This window comes from Leuciscus leuciscus (genome assembly GCF_965113295.1).
Source record: "Leuciscus leuciscus genome assembly, chromosome: 1".
Taxonomy (NCBI): Eukaryota; Metazoa; Chordata; class Actinopteri; order Cypriniformes; family Leuciscidae; genus Leuciscus; species Leuciscus leuciscus.
The window spans coordinates 23,639,672-23,660,464 of record NC_138725.1 but is presented as its reverse complement, the minus strand read 5'-3'; the positions used below and the strand labels follow the sequence as shown (position 1 = coordinate 23,660,464).

General features: G+C 44.3%; 2 protein-coding genes across 2 annotated transcripts in view; both read right to left on the bottom strand.

Annotated features, from left to right (window-relative positions):
- LOC309514150 (uncharacterized protein) overlaps positions 1 to 20,793 on the bottom strand; it is a gene marked incomplete at its 3' end in the record, with an annotated part of 134,785 nt that overhangs the window by 73,442 nt on the left and 40,550 nt on the right. The gene's annotated exons all lie outside the window — the stretch shown is intronic.
- Positions 70 to 11,988, bottom strand: LOC309514155 (uncharacterized protein; the record flags this gene model as incomplete). The annotated part of the gene is made up of 3 exons (XM_082190309.1): positions 11,687 to 11,988; positions 589 to 924; positions 70 to 491 (listed from the first exon to the last, which is right to left on the bottom strand). Exons 1-3 carry the CDS (start codon positions 11,745 to 11,747, stop codon positions 70 to 72), a joined length of 819 nt encoding a protein of 272 aa, XP_082046435.1. The 5' UTR covers positions 11,748 to 11,988.

Sequence of the window (20,793 nt, the reverse complement as noted above, 5' to 3'; positions counted from 1 at the left end):
TATAAGGATTTTTATGCAGTTTATGACTTTGACCACTAATATTTTACAATTGCCAAACATATGAAGCCATCAGGAAGAGTAGAGCCAGTGTGTGAAAGTTTCCACAAATCTGTCAGAAAAGAGTGTTTTCTCACCTGAATACTTGACAGTGTATCTGACTGAGGTCTTGAGTTGATTTCTGTGAGTAAACTGACATCTCCACTCTCTGTTGTTATCTTCATTCAGGAGTGTTGTAGTCAGAGTGATGATACAGTGATATTGATCTGATGATGATGATGATGATATCTGATATCTGGAGTCTGTCTTCAGATTAAAACCAGTCTGATTCACCCACAACAGCTCAACTCCCTCAGAACGAACCCAATCATCACAGGAGAATCCAGTCTCTGAATACAACTGACAGGAGAGAGTCACAGAGCGGCCTGGACTGATCTCAGTCTGTGAGGATGAAGATGATGATGATGATGATGATGATGATGGAGACACTGAAACTGAACACAAGACACAAATCACAGACTCTTCAATCATCATCTGAGTTTAAAGGGAGAATCTGCTGTTTTTAAATTGAACACATAATCATAAACTTACCATGAAGAACATGCAGAAAAACACGTGCATCAGGTCTTTGTTTTTGGTCTCTTCCATCCACATTTATCCATTGTTGGCAGATGTAAGATCCATAATCTTCTACTGTGACGTTCTTGATGTTCAGAGAGCAGTCAGACTCCAGACTCAGTCTCTCATGTCTCTCTGTGTCTTTCTTCTTTATCCCTTTAGTAATCAGTCCAACTGCTACTGAATGTCTGAATCTGTTGTAGATCCATGTAGTTTTAGATTTGCAGTCAGGAAGAGCATTATTACAGGACAGAGAGACATTTTCACCAGAACTGATGAACACATGATCATCATCCACTCCACTGATACCTGAAACACAGCATATATCAGTGATCATTATGATATTAATAAATGAAAACATAAAACATACCAGCATAAAAAGCAGAAGATTCAAATCATACAATCTTTTTCCGGTGTTTGATAGTTAATGCATTAATAAACATTTATGGATAAATCAAATCAAACGCCTCTTTAAGAAGGAATAAGAAATACCCTGACTTTGAAACAAATGTAAATAATGTAATATCATCATATCTTGAACTCTTGATGTCAACTTTGTCATAAACATTACTGGACGGCACAGGATTAGTTGATCCTCCTCTTCAACCGTAGAAAATACACTAATAACTGCCCTTAAAAGCTCTTTATCTGTTCTGTGTTTCTCTCTTTCCTTCAAACTCACCCTACTGTGACTTATGCACAGCTAAATACAAAATAACAATTCAAAACCCACAAAGAATATTTGTGGAACAGTTCCCAAAGGAAGGAGCAAAACTCAGGGAAGGTTTGCTGGGATCAGTAGTTCACTCTCCATCCAGACACAGTCGTGATGATACTGTACTTCTGTTCTCTGACCACACAACATCACTTCACTGAGCTGAACACTCGTTGTGTGTTTGATAGGAAGTTTATGATCAATCATGAGCTGAGTTTGGGAAGTAGTTAACAGTGAATTTGATCATGATTAGGGCCCTCTCAAGTAAAGGCATGACAAAATAATGCATTAACAAATCATTTCATAAAATATGATTAAACATGCACTAGGAGAGTGATTGTATTTTTTATTTTTATTTTTTACATTTTTAATAATACAAATATTATATATATTTTTTTTACTTATGTTTTTTATAACATCTATGAATTAATGCTATGTTTCTGGAGATGTGAAGTACTTGTGTGCCTATTTACTGCAAAATACCTCAGCTACACCATTAGCATGCATATGAAATATTACCTTTTTATAAAAAAAATAAAATAAAAAAAAACATTAATGATGATCAAAATGAAATATGGGTTGTTTCTGGATATTGATCTCGGTGTGAGATGCATAATTCTTCATCTGCTGGTTAGAATTTTTTTTGCAGATAATATAGTTTTGCCAAAAAGTGTAATTACCATACACTTCCAGCAGAGGCGCCATAGAGATCCATTCATTTTTTTGGATGTGACTGACTGCTCTTATAACAGCTTTTGTTATGAATATATATATTTAAACATTTTAAAACACATTAAATCAGTATTTTTTTGTTGTTATTTGAGGTCTTTTGAAGTGTCTTGTTTTTGCAATAATGCCACATAAATTTCCAGTAATGACACTAAAAGAAAAGACTTGAATGCAGTTACATATTATTTATTTCAATAATCCAAATGTATATAATTATTAACTTTAGAATAAGAAACACATTTTAGTACATTAAAGTAAATACCTGTGTGTGTGTGTGCGCTGTCTTGAGATTAATCGACTTGAATTACATACATGGCAGTGTAATGCCTACAATAATCCATATATCCATGTCTTAAGTAAGGGATAATGTATTGCGAGGCAGTTGTTATACCGGATAACAACCCCGACAGGCTGAACGGGACCCCGACGCGAAGCATCTCATGAAACATCTTCTCGTCCCCCAGAAACAGTCCCACAGACCCAGCCCCAAACCCCATCTCTGCAATAATAATTAATAAAGGCTGTTTTAAAGTACTTCTTCCTGCCTCTATGTATTAATGCTCATGGGTAGCCTAAATGGGTTCCATTCAGACCTTAACATTTAGATTCAACAAGACATTTTCTCCTGGCTATACCCAATGTTTAGATCTGTTGTGGTATTTATGCAAATTAGCACATCTGTAATTAGATTATGCACCGTTTGTCCATGTTAACAAAAAAAAAAAAAAATATTGTAATACATTTTTTGTTTGTCTTGATATAAGTAATCAACTCAGTAATTTGCATGGTGATATCTAAAGGTTAAATTTTTTACCCTATTCATGTGAGAAAGATAATGAATAGGCGTATGAATAGGATATATTTGGGTCTTTTTCAGAACTTTCCCCTAATGGGATTCTTCTGAGCTTTTTTCCCTTACTCAGGACAAAAAAAATAATTTCAAAGACATTCATTTCAAAGGTCTTGAGTCTGACTTTTTTTTTAAATACCTTCAGAACAACCGAATCAAGCCCAGTTTTTGTGTGTGTAAAGATAGATAATTTAGAAAAAGTCACAAAATCTTATTGCACTGAGATGAAGGAAACCATTTTTTTTTTTTTAACTAAAGAAAAGTCGACAAATTAGGCTTCGGTCCTGGAGGGCCACTGTTATACTGTTATATTTGTTGTGTTTTATTTTCTGAGAGTGCAAGCATGATGTTGAATCATCATCATCACATTGTAACATAAATTCAATGCCATTATCATTGATTTTTGGATGAAATCTAAAAAAAAAATGATGGGTGTAAAAGTGATGTTGATTCAATGCAGTAACATTGACACATTAACACTGATTCCCTTTCGTCAGCAGGGAACTCCGACGCCTCGTCGGGGGAGTTCCCCTGACGAATTGGGATCACGCTAGGGAGACCAATTGCCTTCGAGTGAATTAAAACGAGCCAATGATCATTGGCATGCAAGGTTTGCATTCCGCGGCCCGCCTACCAGTGCGGGTATAAGGCGGAATCAAGCGCATACACAAACGCTTTCTGCTTCGGAGCCGACCGGTTGTGTCCTCTCTGAGTGAATGAGTTTTAAGATTGTATTTATCTTACGCTCTACGAGTCTGCTGTTTCGGGAAGGGACCTCTCTGTGTTGGTGAGACGGCGTTTCAGCGACCGCGCGATTTCCTCTCTGCCGGCTGCGTCTACACACTTGTTAATTCAAAAGCTGTTTTTACAGCTGGTAAACGGTTGAGTGCGCACAGCGGGCTTGCAGTTTCCCCGCTGTGTCGCCGCGTTGGGTCCCTGTGTGCTTCAGCACAATAAAGAGAGTAATTTCTTCCTGAAAGAGCAACACGAGTGAAGATCGCGTCCTTTTCAGGATGACGTTTCACTCGTGTGTTTCTGGATGCGATCGTTCCTGTCCTTATTTGACGGCCACGTTCATTGTTTCACGTGCCTAATCAGTGTGTGAAACTGAGTTCGTGGGTGGTTCATGTTCTCTCATGAGTGCATGACCACGTCGGCACGTTGTTCGTCTCCCCTTTTTAAAGGCTCGAGCCGCTCAGCGTGCCGTGTGCCGTCGAGCGCCGGTTGACAGCGTGGGTTGTCACGGCAACCCAACGCGCGTCGTTCGGCGCTCAAGATGCGTGGTCAAGATCAAGACTCGCGTGCCTCTATGAGGTGAGTCCCTTTGCTTGTTTCCCGATCTAGTTTCTCTTCTGGTGCACCAGGAGAGGGCTACTTTGGCAAATAACATTGGTGATCTGAGGGTTACAGTGCGGAATGTCTCGCCAGGTGAAAGACCCTCACGAGCTTCCCACTCCTCTAGCGCATCACAAACATGCTGAGACTGTGTTCGTGGGTGGTTTGTGCTCTCTACATGAGAGCATGACCACGTCGGCATGTTGTTCGTCTTGCCTGAGGGCTTGAACGCTCAGCGTGCCGTGTGCCAGCGATGGCCACGTTCACTGTCTTGCATGCCTGGTTGACGGCCATGATCGCTGTTTCACATGCCTAATCAGTGTGTTGAGACGGCGTTCATGGGTGGTTCATGTTCTCTCAGGAGTGCATGACCACGTCGGCACGTTGTTCGCCTCCCCTTTCTCGTAAAGGCTTGAGCCGCTCAGCGTGCCGTGTGCCGTCGAGGCTTTGAGTGGGATTTTGGTCCTTATCATGAGGGACCAAGCATTTCATTCGGGGCCCCAGGGGAGGACAGATGTCGATTGCTACATCGGAGAGAGGGCTGTTATACTCTGAAAATGATGCTGAGTTCCTACTGTAATGGTGTGTTCTCATGCTGAAGGTTCAGACTTGACAGCCACACTTCCTGGGTCTAAAGTACCTAGATGTGTGTGAAATTTTTTGGCAGTATGGAAGTATTTTGGTGCCAATATGGCAAGCCAAACATGCCTAAATCTGCAGAAGTTTTTCCTCTCTCACTACCCCTGCACATTCAGTGCACGTGGGTAGTTCTGACTCGGAGTAGAGCTGCGCTTTATGACTGGCCGTGATTAGTCACAGCGCTGGCCTTCGGTCAGACGATGTCCACACTGTGGTCCAGAAGCGCCTTAAAACCAGCCCGCTCGGAGTTCGTTTCCCCCCCAGCAAAAGGAGGGGAAATGACCCTGAGAGGAGCGACCCAGAGAGTGTGACGAAAACTGCTCTTTGGGAGTGTGTGTCATCACCACTCCTTCCCCCGGAGGAGGGCCGGGTGGAGAATCCTTTGTTAAATTTTTCTAGTTTCTGTTCCTCCGCCGACCAGCTGGTCGGTGGTACCCAAAACCTAAAAAAGAGCAGTTTCTTCCTCCTCTGGGTCATTCACGGTTGGGACTGCCGAACATGCAGTCTCTCCCGCTCAAGAGTAGGACGTCAGTGTGCGCCACCCTCGGGTCTCGCCACTCTCAGTCCTCTCTCCCCAGCTCTCAGATAGCAGTGGCGCCACCTCGGTCACGCCACTCCTGTCTGTCGCTGGGCGGGAAGGCGAGACCAGCAGCCGTCCTCGGGCCTTGCTCCTTGTCTCCTCCCCTTCCCTCGCCAGGCGACAGACCGCAGCAGAACGCTCACGGGTCTTCCCTGCCATCTGTCCCCCGGTGGAGGCAGGTAGGTGTTGTTCAAATACACACCCAGACCCCGCTCTCGGCCGCCACAATGCCACCAGAGCCGTGTCCCTGCCCTCCACCTCGCTGCCCCTCCGCGGGTACGCCGGTCGTGCGGGTGGGCTCGTTGCGGCGGTTTCTCGGAGCCTGGTTAGAGCTCCCGAGTCCGTCGCGCTGGCTCATCCGCACCAACCGGCTCGGCTATGCAATTCAATTTGCACGCCGGCCTCCCAAGTTCAGGGGCGTCCACTTCACCCATGTGCGTCCAGTGGATGCCCCGGTCTTGCGGAAAGAGATCGACGTCCTACTGGCGAAGGACGCGATCGAGCCGGTCCCTCCAGCCGATATGAGGTCAGGGTTTTACAGCCCTTACTTCATTGTACCCAAGAAAGGCGGTGGGTTACGGCCAATCCTGGATCTGCGAGTATTGAATCGGGCCCTGCACAAGCTCCCGTTCAAGATGCTCACGCACAAACGCATTTTCGAGTGCATCCGTCCCCAGGATTGGTTTGCAGCGATCGACCTGAAGGACGCGTACTTTCATGTCTCGATTCTTCCTCGACACAGACCGTTCCTTCGGTTTGCTTTCGAGAGTCGAGCATATCAGTACAAGGTCCTACCCTTCGGGCTGGCCCTGTCGCTCCGTGTCTTCACGAAAGTCGCGGAGGCGCCATTGTTCCCATGAGAGAACAAGGCGTTCGCATTCTCAACTACCTCGACGACTGGCTCATTCTGGCACACTCGTGAGATGTGTTGTGCGATCACAGGGACATGGTGCTCCGGCACCTCAGTCAGTTGGGGCTTCAGGTCAACTGGGGCAAGAGCAAACTCTCCCCTGTGCAGAGGATCTCTTATCTCGGTATGGAGCTGGACTCGGTCGCCCAGACTGCGCGCCTCACGGAGGAACGCGTCCAGTCAGTGCTCAACTGCCTCAAGTCTTTTCGAGGCAAGTCAGCGGTTCCACTGAAACAATTTCAGAGGCTCCTGGGGCATATGGCAGCCGCAGCCACAGTAACGCCGCTCGGTCTGTTGCATATGAGACCGCTCCAGCACTGGCTTTGCGATCGAGTCTCGAGGTGGGCGTGGCAGAGCGGCAAGTTCCGGGTCAGAGTCACCCCGAGCTGTCACCAAACCTTCTCCCCTTGGTTGGATCCTGGGTTTCTACGGGCTGGAGTGCCCCTAGTCCAGGTTTCCAGGCATGCTGTGGTTTTCACAGATGCTTCTGCCAAGGGCTGGGGGGCCACGTACAAAGGGCATGCAGTCTCGGGTCTGTGGACGGGGCCCCAGCTGCATTGGCACATCAATTGCCTAGAGTTGCAAGCAGTACGCTTGGCCTTGTGTCGCCTCAAGGGGTTTCTCAGACACAAGCATGTACTGGTCCGTACGGACAGCACTGCGACCGTTGCGTACATCAACCAACAAGGTGGTCTGTGCTCCCGTCGTATGTCGCGACTCGCCTCCCACCTCCTCCTATGGAGTCAGAAGCATCTGAGGTCGCTTCGTGCCATTCATGTCCCAGGGGAGTTCAATTATGTGGCCGACGAGCTTTCACGTCAGCCTCCCCTTCCGGGAGAGTGGCGACTCCATCCCCAGGCGGTCCAGCTGATTTGGCGAATCTTCGGAGCCGCACAGGTAGACCTGTTTGTCTCTCCGGACACGACCCATTGCCAGTGGTATTACTCCCTGACCGAGGGAACTCTCGGCACGGATGCCCTGGCACACAGCTGGCCCCGGGACTTACGCAAATATGCGTTCCCCCCAGTGAGCCTTCTTGCACAGACACTGTGCAAGGTCAGGGAGGACGAGGAGCAGGTCCTTTTGGTGGCCCCGTATTGGCCAACCCGGACTTGGTTCCCAGAACTCATGCTCCTTGCGACAGCCCCTCCCTGGCCGGTTCCTCTGAGGAAAGACCTTCTCTCTCAGAGACGGGGCACTCTATGGCACCCGCGTCCAGACCTCTGGAAACTCCATGTCTGGTCCCTGGACGGGACGCGGAGGTTCTAGATGGCCTGCCACAGGCAGTGGTAGATACCATCTCTTCAGCTAGAGCCCCCTCTACGAGGCGCCTCTATGCGCTGAAGTGGAACCTGTTCGTCGGCTGGTGTTCTTCCCACGGGGAGAACCCACGAACTTGCCCGATCAGAGTCGTGCTCTCCTTCCTACAACAAGGGTTGGAGCGAAGGCTGTCTCCCTCCACCCTTAAAGTGTATGTGGCCGCAATAGCCGCACATCACGATGTAGTTGAAGGTAAGTCCGTGGGGAAGCACGACCTGGTCATCAGATTCCTCAAGGGTGCTAGGAGGCTAAATCCACCTCGCAACTTGCACCCTGTACCCTCTCGGGACTTAACTTTAGTGCTTAGAGCACTTCAAAGTCCTCCTTTTGAGCCTTTGCTGTCAGTCGAGCTTAATATTCTGTCCATTAAGACAGCGCTCCTGTTAGCATTGGCTTCCTTCAAGAGGGTAGGGGATCTGCAGGCTTTTTCGGTCGACGAATCGTGCCTAGAGTTCGGGCCTGGCCTTTCTCAGGTCATATTGAGACCCAGGCTCGGATATGTGCCCAAGGTTCCTACCACTCCCTTCGCGGACCAGGCAGTGAACCTGCAAGCGCTGCCCCAGGAGGAGGCAGACCCAGCCCTAGCTTTTCTCTGTCCTGTCCGGGCCCTCCGGGTTTATATAGACAGAACGCAAAGCTTTAGGACCTCAGATCAGCTCTTTGTTTGTTACGGAGGCCAGCAGAAGGGGAAGGCTGTCTCCAAGCAGAGGTTAGCCCACTGGCTAGTGGATGCTATCACCAGGGCTTATGAGTCCCAGGGTGAGCCCTGCCCACCTAGGTTGCGGGCTCACTCCACTAGGAGTGTTGCCGCTTCCTGGGCTCTGGCACAAGGCGCCTCGCTAACAGACATTTGTAGAGCTGCGGGCTGGGCGACACCGAACACGTTCGCTAGGTTTTATGGCCTACGTGTGGAACCGGTTTCCTCCCGAGTACTCGCTACGGCCAGTAATTAGAGGGAATAGGTGTGTCGGCTTGCGACGCCATTCCGTGAGCGGATACGTGCGTCTTTTTGCTCCGTTGGTTACCCAACAAACAGCTAACCTCGTGAGTTCCTCCATCACCCCCTCCGGTGCCAGGCGTTGCGGACCGCCCGGCACCAGGTCTGCTACCTTCAGTAAGGAGTTGCTAGTAGACTGGGTATTTTTCCAGTGGTCCCTGCGGCGACCCATGATTGCCACGTGCAGTTCAGCCGTGTCTTCCCCTTGACAGACTCATTCTGTCGTCCTTGTTGAGTATGCTCCTCACTCCTCCGGACTGGGACTACCTTCAAGGACTGCCATATGTTTCACTACCCTACGTGGTTAGTACATATGTGTATTGAGGGCCTTCCTCTAGGCTGCCTCAGCTTCCGCAGCGTTCCCCCCCATTATATCCTTGGGGTCGGACACGCTTTCCCAGTGTTATCCAATATCCACTGATTGGGTCTTGTGGAACAGCAGTGTGATTCCCTAGCTAGCTCCCGCAAAATTTCTGGAAACTGCTGCAGGGCTGTAGCTTAGCTGGGCGCTGGAAGGGGCCAGCACCATGGCGTTTTGGTAGGGATCCCAATTCGTCAGGGGAACTCCCCCGACGAGGCGTCGGAGTTCCCTGCTGACGAAAGGGAACGTCTCGGTTACGTATGGTAACCCTCGTTCCCTGAGTCCAGGGAACGGAGACGCCTCGTCCCGTCGCCATGCTGCTGTACCTTCGCGGAGAACTGGACACCGTTCGGCTCCTCAGCGAAAAGCGTTTGTGTATGCGCTTGATTCCGCCTTATACCCGCACTGGTAGGCGGGCCGCGGAATGCAAACCTTGCATGCCAATGATCATTGGCTCGTTTTAATTCACTCGAAGGCAATTGGTCTCCCTAGCGTGATCCCAATTCGTCAGGGGAACTCCCCCGACGAGGCGTCTCCGTTCCCTGGACTCAGGGAACGAGGGTTACCATACGTAACCGAGACGTTTAACATTGTTTGGATGGTTGCTTGCTATCTGGGACCCTCATCAAACACAGCTAATCAATGTCTCCAGGATTACTAGAAAGCTACAGGCAGGAGAGTTTATCAGGGTTGGAGAGAAACTCTGCAGGACAGTGGCCCTCCAGGACCGAGTTTGCCCATCCCTGGTTTTCTTTGAAGCACGTCACCGTTATTGAGATTCACGCGCTGATTCTTGAGGTTTGAGTGTATCAAAGTGAAACAGTAGTTCAAAATGTTTAGTGTTTTTCTATATGTTTTACTCTAATCAATTATATGTAATTAATAACACACATGACAGTCTAGAAGAGGTCAGCTGATCAGAGCACTACATGATGACTATATCGTTATCATCATCATCAAGTAGATGACATCATCTGATCACATTAGTAGTGGGAATCTAGTAGTAGTAGTATATTTATCAAAGTGATTTTCCTCATTATAGATAAAGTTTAAATTACCAACTTTTGGTACATTCATATGGAGAAGAACCATCATGATAGAAATTCAAAAAAAATTGAATTGAAAGAAATAAGAAAGCTATAAGAAATTGAGATTGAGACCAAAAACATTGTGTACACAGAGTTCACTAAAAAGAAAGGTTTTGAACAACTCACTGCAGCTCCGCCGGCATTTTGAGAGTCAAAAATAGTTGATAGTTCTTAGGGCTCTCTCTCTCTCTCTCTCTCTCTCTCTCTCTCTCTCTCTCTCTCTCTCTCTCTCTCTCTCTCTTTACTTCCTCTTTTCTTTGTCTCTTACTCTCACTCACTCTCTCTCTCTCTCTTACTCTCTCTCTCTCTCTCTCTCTCTCTCTCAGGAAACATGTACATGCTGGGTAAGATTAATGGTATAAGTTATCATCATCTCATACATCTATTTTGTTACTATTTTAAGTATAACTATAACCATATTTTGTCATTAAACCATTTCAATTAAATATAATGTTCTAAACAGTTTTGATTTGGTATTGACTTTGAAGTGCTACATATTGCAATACAATATCGTCACTCTCTATAGCAACACTCTCCCACATATTAATCTATTGTAACTGCGCTTATTTCCGTCGTTGGTATAAGTAGCAGTGGGTGGAATAGACAAGAAATGTACAGTTTTCTATCATCTTGCTGACAACTTTTCTTTAGTCATTCGGCAGTCTTGCAGCTTGAACCTCTACAGGAAATCCACCCTTACGCCCGTTTCACACATACTCCATTTGCAGTGTGTAGTGCTTTCACATATGCATACAGTAACTGATCCGCGGCTGTACCACAAACACAAGTTTTGTCAGCATTGCGATTCTCTTTGTACACATATACACTCTTTAATAGACGTTTAAACACAATTTAAACAACGTATTATTCAATGCTACTTATATATATAAAGTTGCTCAAGCAAGTGGTAAAATATTAACCATGTAGCCTACTTATATTAAAGTCGCAAACATTTTAAATTAAAACTTAAAATTGACAAACACAGCCGACTCATGCCTTTTCTTTTGCATTTAAATTTTAATACAATAAATCTTGCATGTCACAAAGGACTTGTTTTTTCACATCCACGAATGAGATGATTTACGGTGAGATTACTACATTTTATTTAATTAAATGCATTTATGGTGAGATTATTATATTTTCATGTCAATCTGTGTTCATTTTGACTCATTTTAATTCAGCGCGTGCAGCACAGCAAAATTAGACTCGGTGCGAAAACGATCGCTACCTCGAACGGATCGCCGGACCGCATCCACATGAAGTTTGAAAGCTCTAACCTGTTAACATGGGTGCGGAAAAAAAATATGCACACGGAGTATGTGTGAAACGGGCGTTACACTCTTAATATGAAGATAATTCTTCATCATCAGATGTTTGAGTGACACTATGTCCAGTATCAGGAATAATACAGTATGATCTGTGTGTATCAATACACAACTCTGAGATCACAACGTGAATGTGTGCAAGAATAAACTGAGCATGTTCAAATGAACTCTTTCCAGACTAATTCCACTAAATGTCTTTAGAGAAAATACAGATTTCTTTACCTGTGAGAAGTGAAGAGAGAATGATCAGTCCCAGCAGACACAGATCACACTTATCAGCCATTTTGTGTTTCTGTCAGTCTTCCTCTTCATTATATATAGTTACAGCTCTTCCTTTAAACATCATCAGCTCCTCCTCTGGTTGGTTACTTCCTCTGATCTCATCAGTGTTTAGTCCTGACTCTATGACACAGCTGAAGAAGCGATCAGAAAGATCTCTGGTGTAAAACTGTGTTGACTTTGAAAAGCTCTGGATCAGAAAGTGAGCTGAACTGTACAGTGGCGTCCAGAAACCAACCAAGTCCATAAAGAAGTGTTATGTTTGTCACTGAACAAAGTGCTTTGAATGAACAGATCCACACAAATCAATACAAACATATATTTATCCTCTCATTAGCAATGTTTCCATCACCCTGTTTTTATGCATATTTTGAAGTATCGCATCAGAAACGAGTGATGGAAACGCAAAATTTATAAACTTTAAGTTTGGATGGAAGCCCAGCTATTGTAGCTACTGATTATTTGTCAGAGAAAACAAATTCAACATAATGAAATATAGTTATTTTTAAGTGACCCAATACAGTGTCCTCAGGGTCATTTTTATGTCTATTTTATTTATTTTTTTATTGACACTTTTTCCCCCATCATATCACTAACACATTGTGTTGCTATATGTGTGTGTGTACCATGAAGCTTTTATTAGACTACTAAGTTTGTGCTTGTGAAACCACAAATTCACAACCTCCAGAAGTGTTTCACTGACAGATGCGTCAAGATCACACTTCATCTATATATACACAGCAAAAACTCCAGTGTTAAATTAACTCTCCTGGGAATTTATCTTAGACCACACTCAAAAGTGTTAAAATAAGGGTACATTAAAAAGTCAAAAGCCCAACTAAAGCAAACACTGATCACCATAACGGTGTGATTTTCTCCTTCAGTGATTCTGCTTGTTAACATCAGGTGTCAAGTTTTTGAAAACGGTCACCTCGTAAATAATCAAAATGTGAATCTCTGAAGACGATGAGGTCATGCACATGCGTATTACGTGTTCAGTCTATAGTGTTTCATCTCCATCTGATGGCCTGGCAGCAGAATACAGGGTTTTAGTCGTTTTCGCGGATCCGTGTGAATACAGGGCTGAACAACCTTTTGTGATCTGCTGTGTGAACGTGAAATGACCCAGAAGTGACCCACATGCGCAGAAGAGTACTCAACGGTCAACGACGTCACTTGTTGTTTGCGGAAGTAGCTAAACATGGATGTCAACAGTGGAGCTCGTTTAGCGATATTAAAGTTATTTTCCCAACGGAGCCAGCACAATTATAATCTTCTCGTTTTAAGAAGAAAATTAAATTAAAAAGAAGGAGGAGAGCAAGGTTTTTGGCCATGGCGTTTTGCGGAGCAGTGGTAGCAACGTCGGTACAGAGAAACGTGTGGGTGCGGAGTCGCAGCCAGGAGTGGTGGGATACTGATGTAAGTGTTACTGTTGTTTATCTTCTCATTCCCGCCTACTTCAACGCAGAATTATGACGTTTGTCGCGTATCAATGATGTGCGGGTCGGATACATGTGACCTGGCCGTTCAGACTGAAGTCGCATTTCAAAAGATCGGATACGTATCGGATTTGGACCACATACCCAAGTGGCCTGGGTCGCATTTCAAAAGATCGGATCTGTGTCGTTCAGACTGTCATGAAAAGATCAGATACAGGTCGCATAGGGGCAAAAAAATCGGAATTGGGTCGTTTCAGCCTGCAGTGTGAACGTAGCCTAAGTGAGCTCAGTGGTTGTTTTACAGCCTCGCGCCAATGTGCGTGTCACTGGCTAGAGCTGTGCCCACGCAAGCCCATTCATCAAGGATGAACACTCATGGCAAAGCGCAAGTCTCGCCTCTCTGCGCTCGTGTTCTGCAGCTCAGCAGCGACCCAGACCCCGAAGCAAAGCCGTAAGCCACGCCTCCACCCGGCCAAACAGTACATCTGAACGAATTCAGCCCTTAGCCACCCGGGCCGAGGCTTGGAAAGCTATCCCCGGTGTGTCAAAATGGGTTCTGGACATGATGACATGAGGTTACTCGCTCCAATTCACTCACAGACCACCCTGCTTTGCGGGTAAAGTCAATGCTTCAGTGAAGAGCAACGTGGCTCACGTCCTCCGCACTGAAGTACTGAGCTTACTGGCGAAAATGCTGTCAGGCTTCTATGGCCGTTACTTCCTCGTTCCCAAGAAGGATGGAGGCATCAGGCCCATCCCAGACCTCAGACATCTGAACTACGTCCTCACGAAATGGCTGTTCAAGATGCTAACTTTGAATCGAATCCTCGCGCTAGTATGCCCAGGGGCTTGTTTTTTTCATTGGTTCTGAAAGATGTACACTTTCATATCCAGATTGCCCCCCTTCACAAACCGTTCTTGAGGTTTGCATTCGAATGTGTTGCAAACCAGTATACAGTCTTACCATTGGACTGTCTCTGGCACCACACATGTTTAAGAAGTGCATGGGTGCAGTGTTTTTCCCCTGAGACACAAGGGAATGCACATCCTCAACTACCTCGATGAGTGGCTCATTCTGGCCCAGTCAGAGGCGGAATTAAACTCTCTCAGATCTGTGCTCCTCAGCCATTTGGGATGCCTAGGACTCAGAATCAACGTAACCAAGAGACAGTCAGAGAATCTTCTTGGGTGCAGTAAGACTTTGGCTAAAGGTTTGGCCGACACCCGAGCGCGCTCAGACCATTCAACGGCTTTTGACTTTGTTCAGAGTAGGGGCCCGTTGCCCTCTCAGAACCTTCAAAGGATGCTAGGCCTCATGGCCTCGACATCGACAGTCCTTCTGCTGGCTCTGCTGCATTGCGCCCCCTGCAGGACTGGCTGAAACCCCAACATTCTATAGTATTCCTGCTAGAAAAGTTGTTTGTCCAGGATAAACTTGTGATATTACTTGCATACTAGTCATAATCTGAAGATATAGTACACATTAGGGCTGGGCGATATATCGCACGATATTGTTATGCGCATCTCATCAGTAAAGCCGGTTCCTTGATTAGTAGTAAATCGCCATCACCTGCTTTCAGATGGAGCGGCATTTACTACACAGAGCCGTAGTTAACTGACAAGCTGAGCCATATCGCATTAATATCGCGGACGTATCGCCAGCGATAATTAATGCGATATGGCTCAGCTTGTCAGTTAACTACGGCTCTTTGTACACAGCAAAAACTCCAGTGTTAAATTAACACTCCTGGGAGTGTATGAGTCCACACTCAAGAGTGTTGAAGTTAATGAGATAATTAAGTGATTAATTTAGTGATGATTGAACATTATTGAAGACACCTGATATAGCGGCGTATACTCAAAAAACGATCCAAAAGCCGCAGCAGGCTAAGACATGAGAAGATTATACTAAAGACGCGTCACACCGAAGCATTACATCTGATGTTATCTTTATTACTCCGTTTCACCAGCAGAAAGAATAAACACCAATCACTTCCCAGACAGCAAACTGACTACGAAACGCATCCGCCGCGGAGGTACAGTGAACTCCGGAACGGATCCAGAAAGCGGATCCGAAACTGCGTCCACTTGCACACCGGCTCGCAGATCCGGTCTGACACCGCTGCGGTCCCTTTGCGTATCCGTACATAAATGGGTACATCCGCCCCGGCTTCGCTTTGGATCTGGGAATGAGCCGCATATCCGCTCCGGGTCCGTTTTGGACCCGTTCATATGAGCATCGTATCCGGCCCAGGTCCGATTTGGACCCGTTCATAAACTCACTTTTTTCCCCACACTGCCTGATTATCTGGCCAAAACTATAGCTACAGATGTATTTAAAATCTAATGGTGGACGAACATTAGATAGACTGGATTGCTCTATAACAGCTTGAATAGTTATTAATGTATTTATCTGCCTTTATTAATATGAATAAAACATGAAATCATTAAACATTAATAATTTTTAGCCAACTAACAATAACAAAATAGGTTATTACAGACTATAAATGTATTTACTATTTTTTTTTAAATAGTTTTATTCATGTATACATTAAATAGACATTACAGAAAAAAATTAAATCAACCATGAATTGTACCAAGAACATAATTTTATTTAGTGAAAAACATTACACTAAAATGATCAAGTATTTTTTTTTTCACTACTGATGGGTCAAGGTTTGCTGACAGGGGCTCCGGCTCCTTGAGCTTCCCCTATCTGATGCCAGGTTGAACCACCGGATTACATGTTTTGTAATGTCGTCATCGGTGGCGGCACGGGAGACATGGCTCTTTCTCACAGCACATGTAATACATAAGCAGATTTTCATTACATGTCATGAAATCACATTGAAGCTACCAGGTTGTTGTTTTTTAGGATAGACATAATTCTTTTTTTAACTTAAAATAATGTCAAGTCGTAACAAGGTGAAAGGCACTTCTGCCTCCGCTTTGCGGTCCTTTATCTGCTATAACCACGCTATGTAAGATTGCCAGATCGGGTCGCGTTTCTGTAGTTCTAATGAGACATAAGAAAACTACAGATTTTAATAGACTGCTTAAAGAATTTGGCACAAACACAAACAGAAGCTCCACTAAAATGATTAAGTGATTATAATTTTAACCATTATACAGCGTAAAAAAAGAAAGAAAAAAGTTTTCATTGAATAAAACTAAATTAAAATGCCCATAAGTTTAGTTGACTAAAAAAAGAACTAAACAAAAACAGGATAAGGTTGACTAAATATGATAAAAGTTAAATAGTAAATTTGACACAGGACTAAGCATGCATAAAAATAAAAAAGCTGACAAAATAAACTCTATTTGAGTCTTGTATCTAATGAGGTATTGCTCACCAGAGCAGGCAATACTGTCTGATCCACATCTTCCCCCCCGCCAGGTAGGTCTGTAGACCCTGCTTGCAGAAGGGGTTTGCTCTTCTGCTGGTCTCTGTGAACAGTGAGGTGGTGAAATGGGTGGAGGTGGAGAAATGGGTGGAGGTGGAGCAGCTGTGCCGCTACTTAGGATAAATGGTGGTGGTGCGATAACAGGAGCTGATGGTTGTGTTAAAAGTTTGCCTCTCTTTTGAGCATCTTCCTCCTCGCTCTCATCAGAGTCTCCCAAGAAATGACTATAAATTAGGGTGGAAAAAAACAACCAGTAAACATCTTATTAATTACTCTTATTATTAATAATAATAATAATAGTAAAGCCTTCCTGTAGCTCAAACAGTAGAGTGCTTGCAATGCTAAGGTCATGGGTTCGATTCCCAGGGGAAGCAAGAACTGATAGGAATGTAAATGTGTACCTTAAAATGCAATGTAAGTTGCTTTGGATAAAAACGTCTGCCAAATGCATAAATGTAAATGTAATTACATAAACATTTTCACTGGCCTAAGAACTTAAGTTGTAAATCAATGTAATTGGTTGAGAATGGTTTCTCTGAGAAACCAGAAAACATACTGTCCATTTAACTCTATCTTAGCTGGCTTTACGTGTGGTGGTTGTCGGGTTCATCATATCACAACACTAAATTATGTTTTTGAGAAAATACAGAGGCCTAAAAGTTCATGTAAAATATAAAGGATAATATACGTATACTAACATCGGCTTTGGCCTTCTTTTTGGCCGAATCTCCTCCTCTTCCTCTTCAGACTGTATATCTGATGTGTTGCACTTTAGAGCTTTCTTCAAGAGTTGTTGTGCCACAAAGTAGTCATCTAAAAAATAAATAGCCTACATGTTAAACTTCAGCAGACCTTCAAATTAATAGAGTAAAAAAGAACAGAACTATAAACAACAGAACAATATGAGAATGTCATTAAAAGGATGTTCTTACCATATAACATATTGGCAAAATACTTTGATATTTGCTTACAAAAGCCATTTAGATTATTTTAAAAGAAAATAGCATACCACATGATTTAATAACTCTGGCATCATATTTTTTCCCAGTCAGGTCCAGGTTCCTCAGAATTTTTCACTGCCCCGTTCACTCTCTCATCATTTTTGTAGTTTGGCCAATAGGTAACTCCATCACTGTACCAATTTTGTGGCACCAAACATCCTTAAACGAGAAGGAAGTTACAAACAGCACCAGATAAATGTAACTTCCTGTTTCAAGAACAGGTCAGTACGTCTACTGTGGGTTATTTCACCAAGTGCATGGTGTAATTGCATATGGGTCACTTTTAAATAAAAAAATTAAAGAAATTCAGATATGGTCAACAAATCGGAATTGGGCATCAAGACCTACAGTATAAATGTGGCCTTATTGAACTCAATTGAATCATATCTGGCTAAATCAAGTTGGAACAGTATTAAATCTTACTTTACTCTGATGTTCAGGAAAAGATGAAACTCCAAAATAAGACTGGTGGCACTTGAACAAACTGTAAGCTGCAACAGAACACACACACGCACAGTGTCATATAATATAAATTATTTTTTTGAAACAACATTATATGGGGATGTGGAATTGTCAAAATGTAAACAAAAATGGACATGTTATACCAGAAATTCAGTGAAAAAAAGTAAGTTAGGTAACGTTAGGCCTAACATGATAATATCTTGCCTGACATTTTAACGTTACTGGAGGGGAGAAAATACGCGCTCAGGGTCTGATAAAAATCCCGACAGCTAACGTTAATTAAATCACCTAACCTCCCAGAGAGAAAGAATATATACCGTCCAAATAGCTTTTTACTCAAAGTAATTAATAATCAAATACATTTTTACTCAAATCTACGCTAATGACAATTTGCTAACTTGGTTTGCCACAATCATTTCAGAAATAAAATCATCGGTATGTTGAACGGTATGAACGGTAATGTTAAAGGCTAAGTAACTGTACAAATAAAGCATATTTTAACCATTCTTACCGTGTTCCGTGCTTGTCGACCTGCCGGTTGTAGCTTTTCCACAGAGCGGAGAATGATTCTGTGACGATGGTGTCATGGCGACAGTTGAAATTAGGCGCGTTTGGTCAGCGGGTATGAGGTGTGATTTGTGCACTTTTTGGCAATCGCTAAGCAAACTGAGAGGTGAACAAACGTGTATACGCTCGCCAGTCGTCTGGCCAAAATCCCATAGTAATCAGGCGTCAGACGTAAGATTTGAGACGTTACACGTCACGGTAACGTGTTGGAGCTGCGTTCAAAGTGCTCGGCGACGTGGCGGCGACGTAGCTGAGAAAGGATTTTTTTTACTTTGCGTCTGGATAACGTACGTGTGGATAAACGTGTAGATAAACGTGTAGATAAACGTGTGGATAACGTACGCGTGGATAAACGTGTAGATAAACGCCTGGATAACGTACGCGTGGATAAACGTGTGGATAAACGGCAGTATAACGTACGCGTGGATAAATGTGTGGATAAACGCCTGGATAACGTACGCGTGGATAAACGTGTGGATAAACGGCAGTATAACGTACGCGTGGATAAACGTGTGGATAAACGCCAGTATAACGTACGCGTGGATAAACGTGTGGATAAACGTCTGGATAACGTACGCGTGGATAAACGCCAGTATAACGTACGCGTGGATAAACGTGTGGATAAACGCCAGTATAACGTACGCGTGGATAAACGTGTAGATAAACGCCTGGATAACGTACGCGTGGATAAACGTGTGGATAAACGCCTGGATAACGTACGCGTGGATAAACGTGTAGATAAACACCTGGATAACGTACGCGTGGATAAACGTGTGGATAAACGGCAGTATAACGTACGCGTGGATAAACGTGTGGATAAACGTCTGGATAACGTACGCGTGGATAAACGTGTGGATAAACGCCAGTATAACGTACGCGTGGATAAACGTGTAGATAAACGCCTGGATAACGTACGCGTGGATAAACGTGTGGATAAACGCCAGTATAACGTACGCGTGGATAAACGTGTAGATAAACGCCTGGATAACGTACGCGTGGATAAACGTGTGGATAAACGGCAGTATAACGTACGCGTGGATAAACGTGTGGATAAACGTCTGGATAACGTACGCGTGGATAAACGCCAGTATAACGTACGCGTGGATAAACGTGTGGATAAACGCCAGTATAACGTACGCGTGGATAAACGTGTAGATAAACGCCTGGATAACGTACGCGTGGATAAACGTGTGGATAAACGCCAGTATAACGTACGCGTGGATAAACGTGTAGATAAACGCCTGGATAACGTACGCGTGGATAAACGTGTGGATAAACGGCAGTATAACGTACGCGTGGATAAACGTGTAGATAAACGCCTGGATAACGTACGCGTGGATAAACGTGTGGATAAACGCCAGTATAACGTACGCGTGGATAAACGCGTGGATAAACGTGTGGTTAAACGTCTGGATGACGTACGTGTGGATAAACGCCTGGATTATTACTTAGGCTATATTCAGAGCCGATCCTGACCTCCCTGGGGCCCTAAGCAAAATTCTGTGTAGGGGCCCTCATACCTGACCCGTGAGCCATGAACCATTTGCCATTGCCACACAGTCACACCTGACACCCCAGTGTTCCCACTACAATCCCTCCTTTAACTAGTTGTAGCGAAAATGTAATTCCTGATATCAGAAGACATTGTTACTAGTAAAAAGTTCATTCTTAATATCAAGAATTCACATTTTAAATAGTACAAATTGAATTATTGATATCAAAAATGCATAATTATCCTGTGAATGAATAAAAGCTAAAATGGCGCCATAGCATGTCACTGTGTTTTAAATGATAAAAGTAATTCTTGATACTCTTGATTCTTGATGGTTATTATTTACTGAGGGATGTGCATCCATATTGACCAGAATCTCCAGCCAATCAACATTTTAAATTCAATGGAGCCTATCAATAGTCAATGTCAATACATTGCTTTCCATATTGCATTTGGGCAGAGTTGTAACTAAACCTTGACTTAGCGACTAGATAATCATCGTCTTGTTTTACATTTACATTTACATTTATTCATTTAGCTGACGCTTTTATTCAAAGCGACTTACAATTGCTATATATGTCAGAGGTCGCACGCCTCTGGAGCAACTAGGGGTTAAGTGTCTTGCTCAGGGACACATTGGTGTCTCACAGTGGATTCGAACCCGGGTCTCTCACACCAAAGGCAT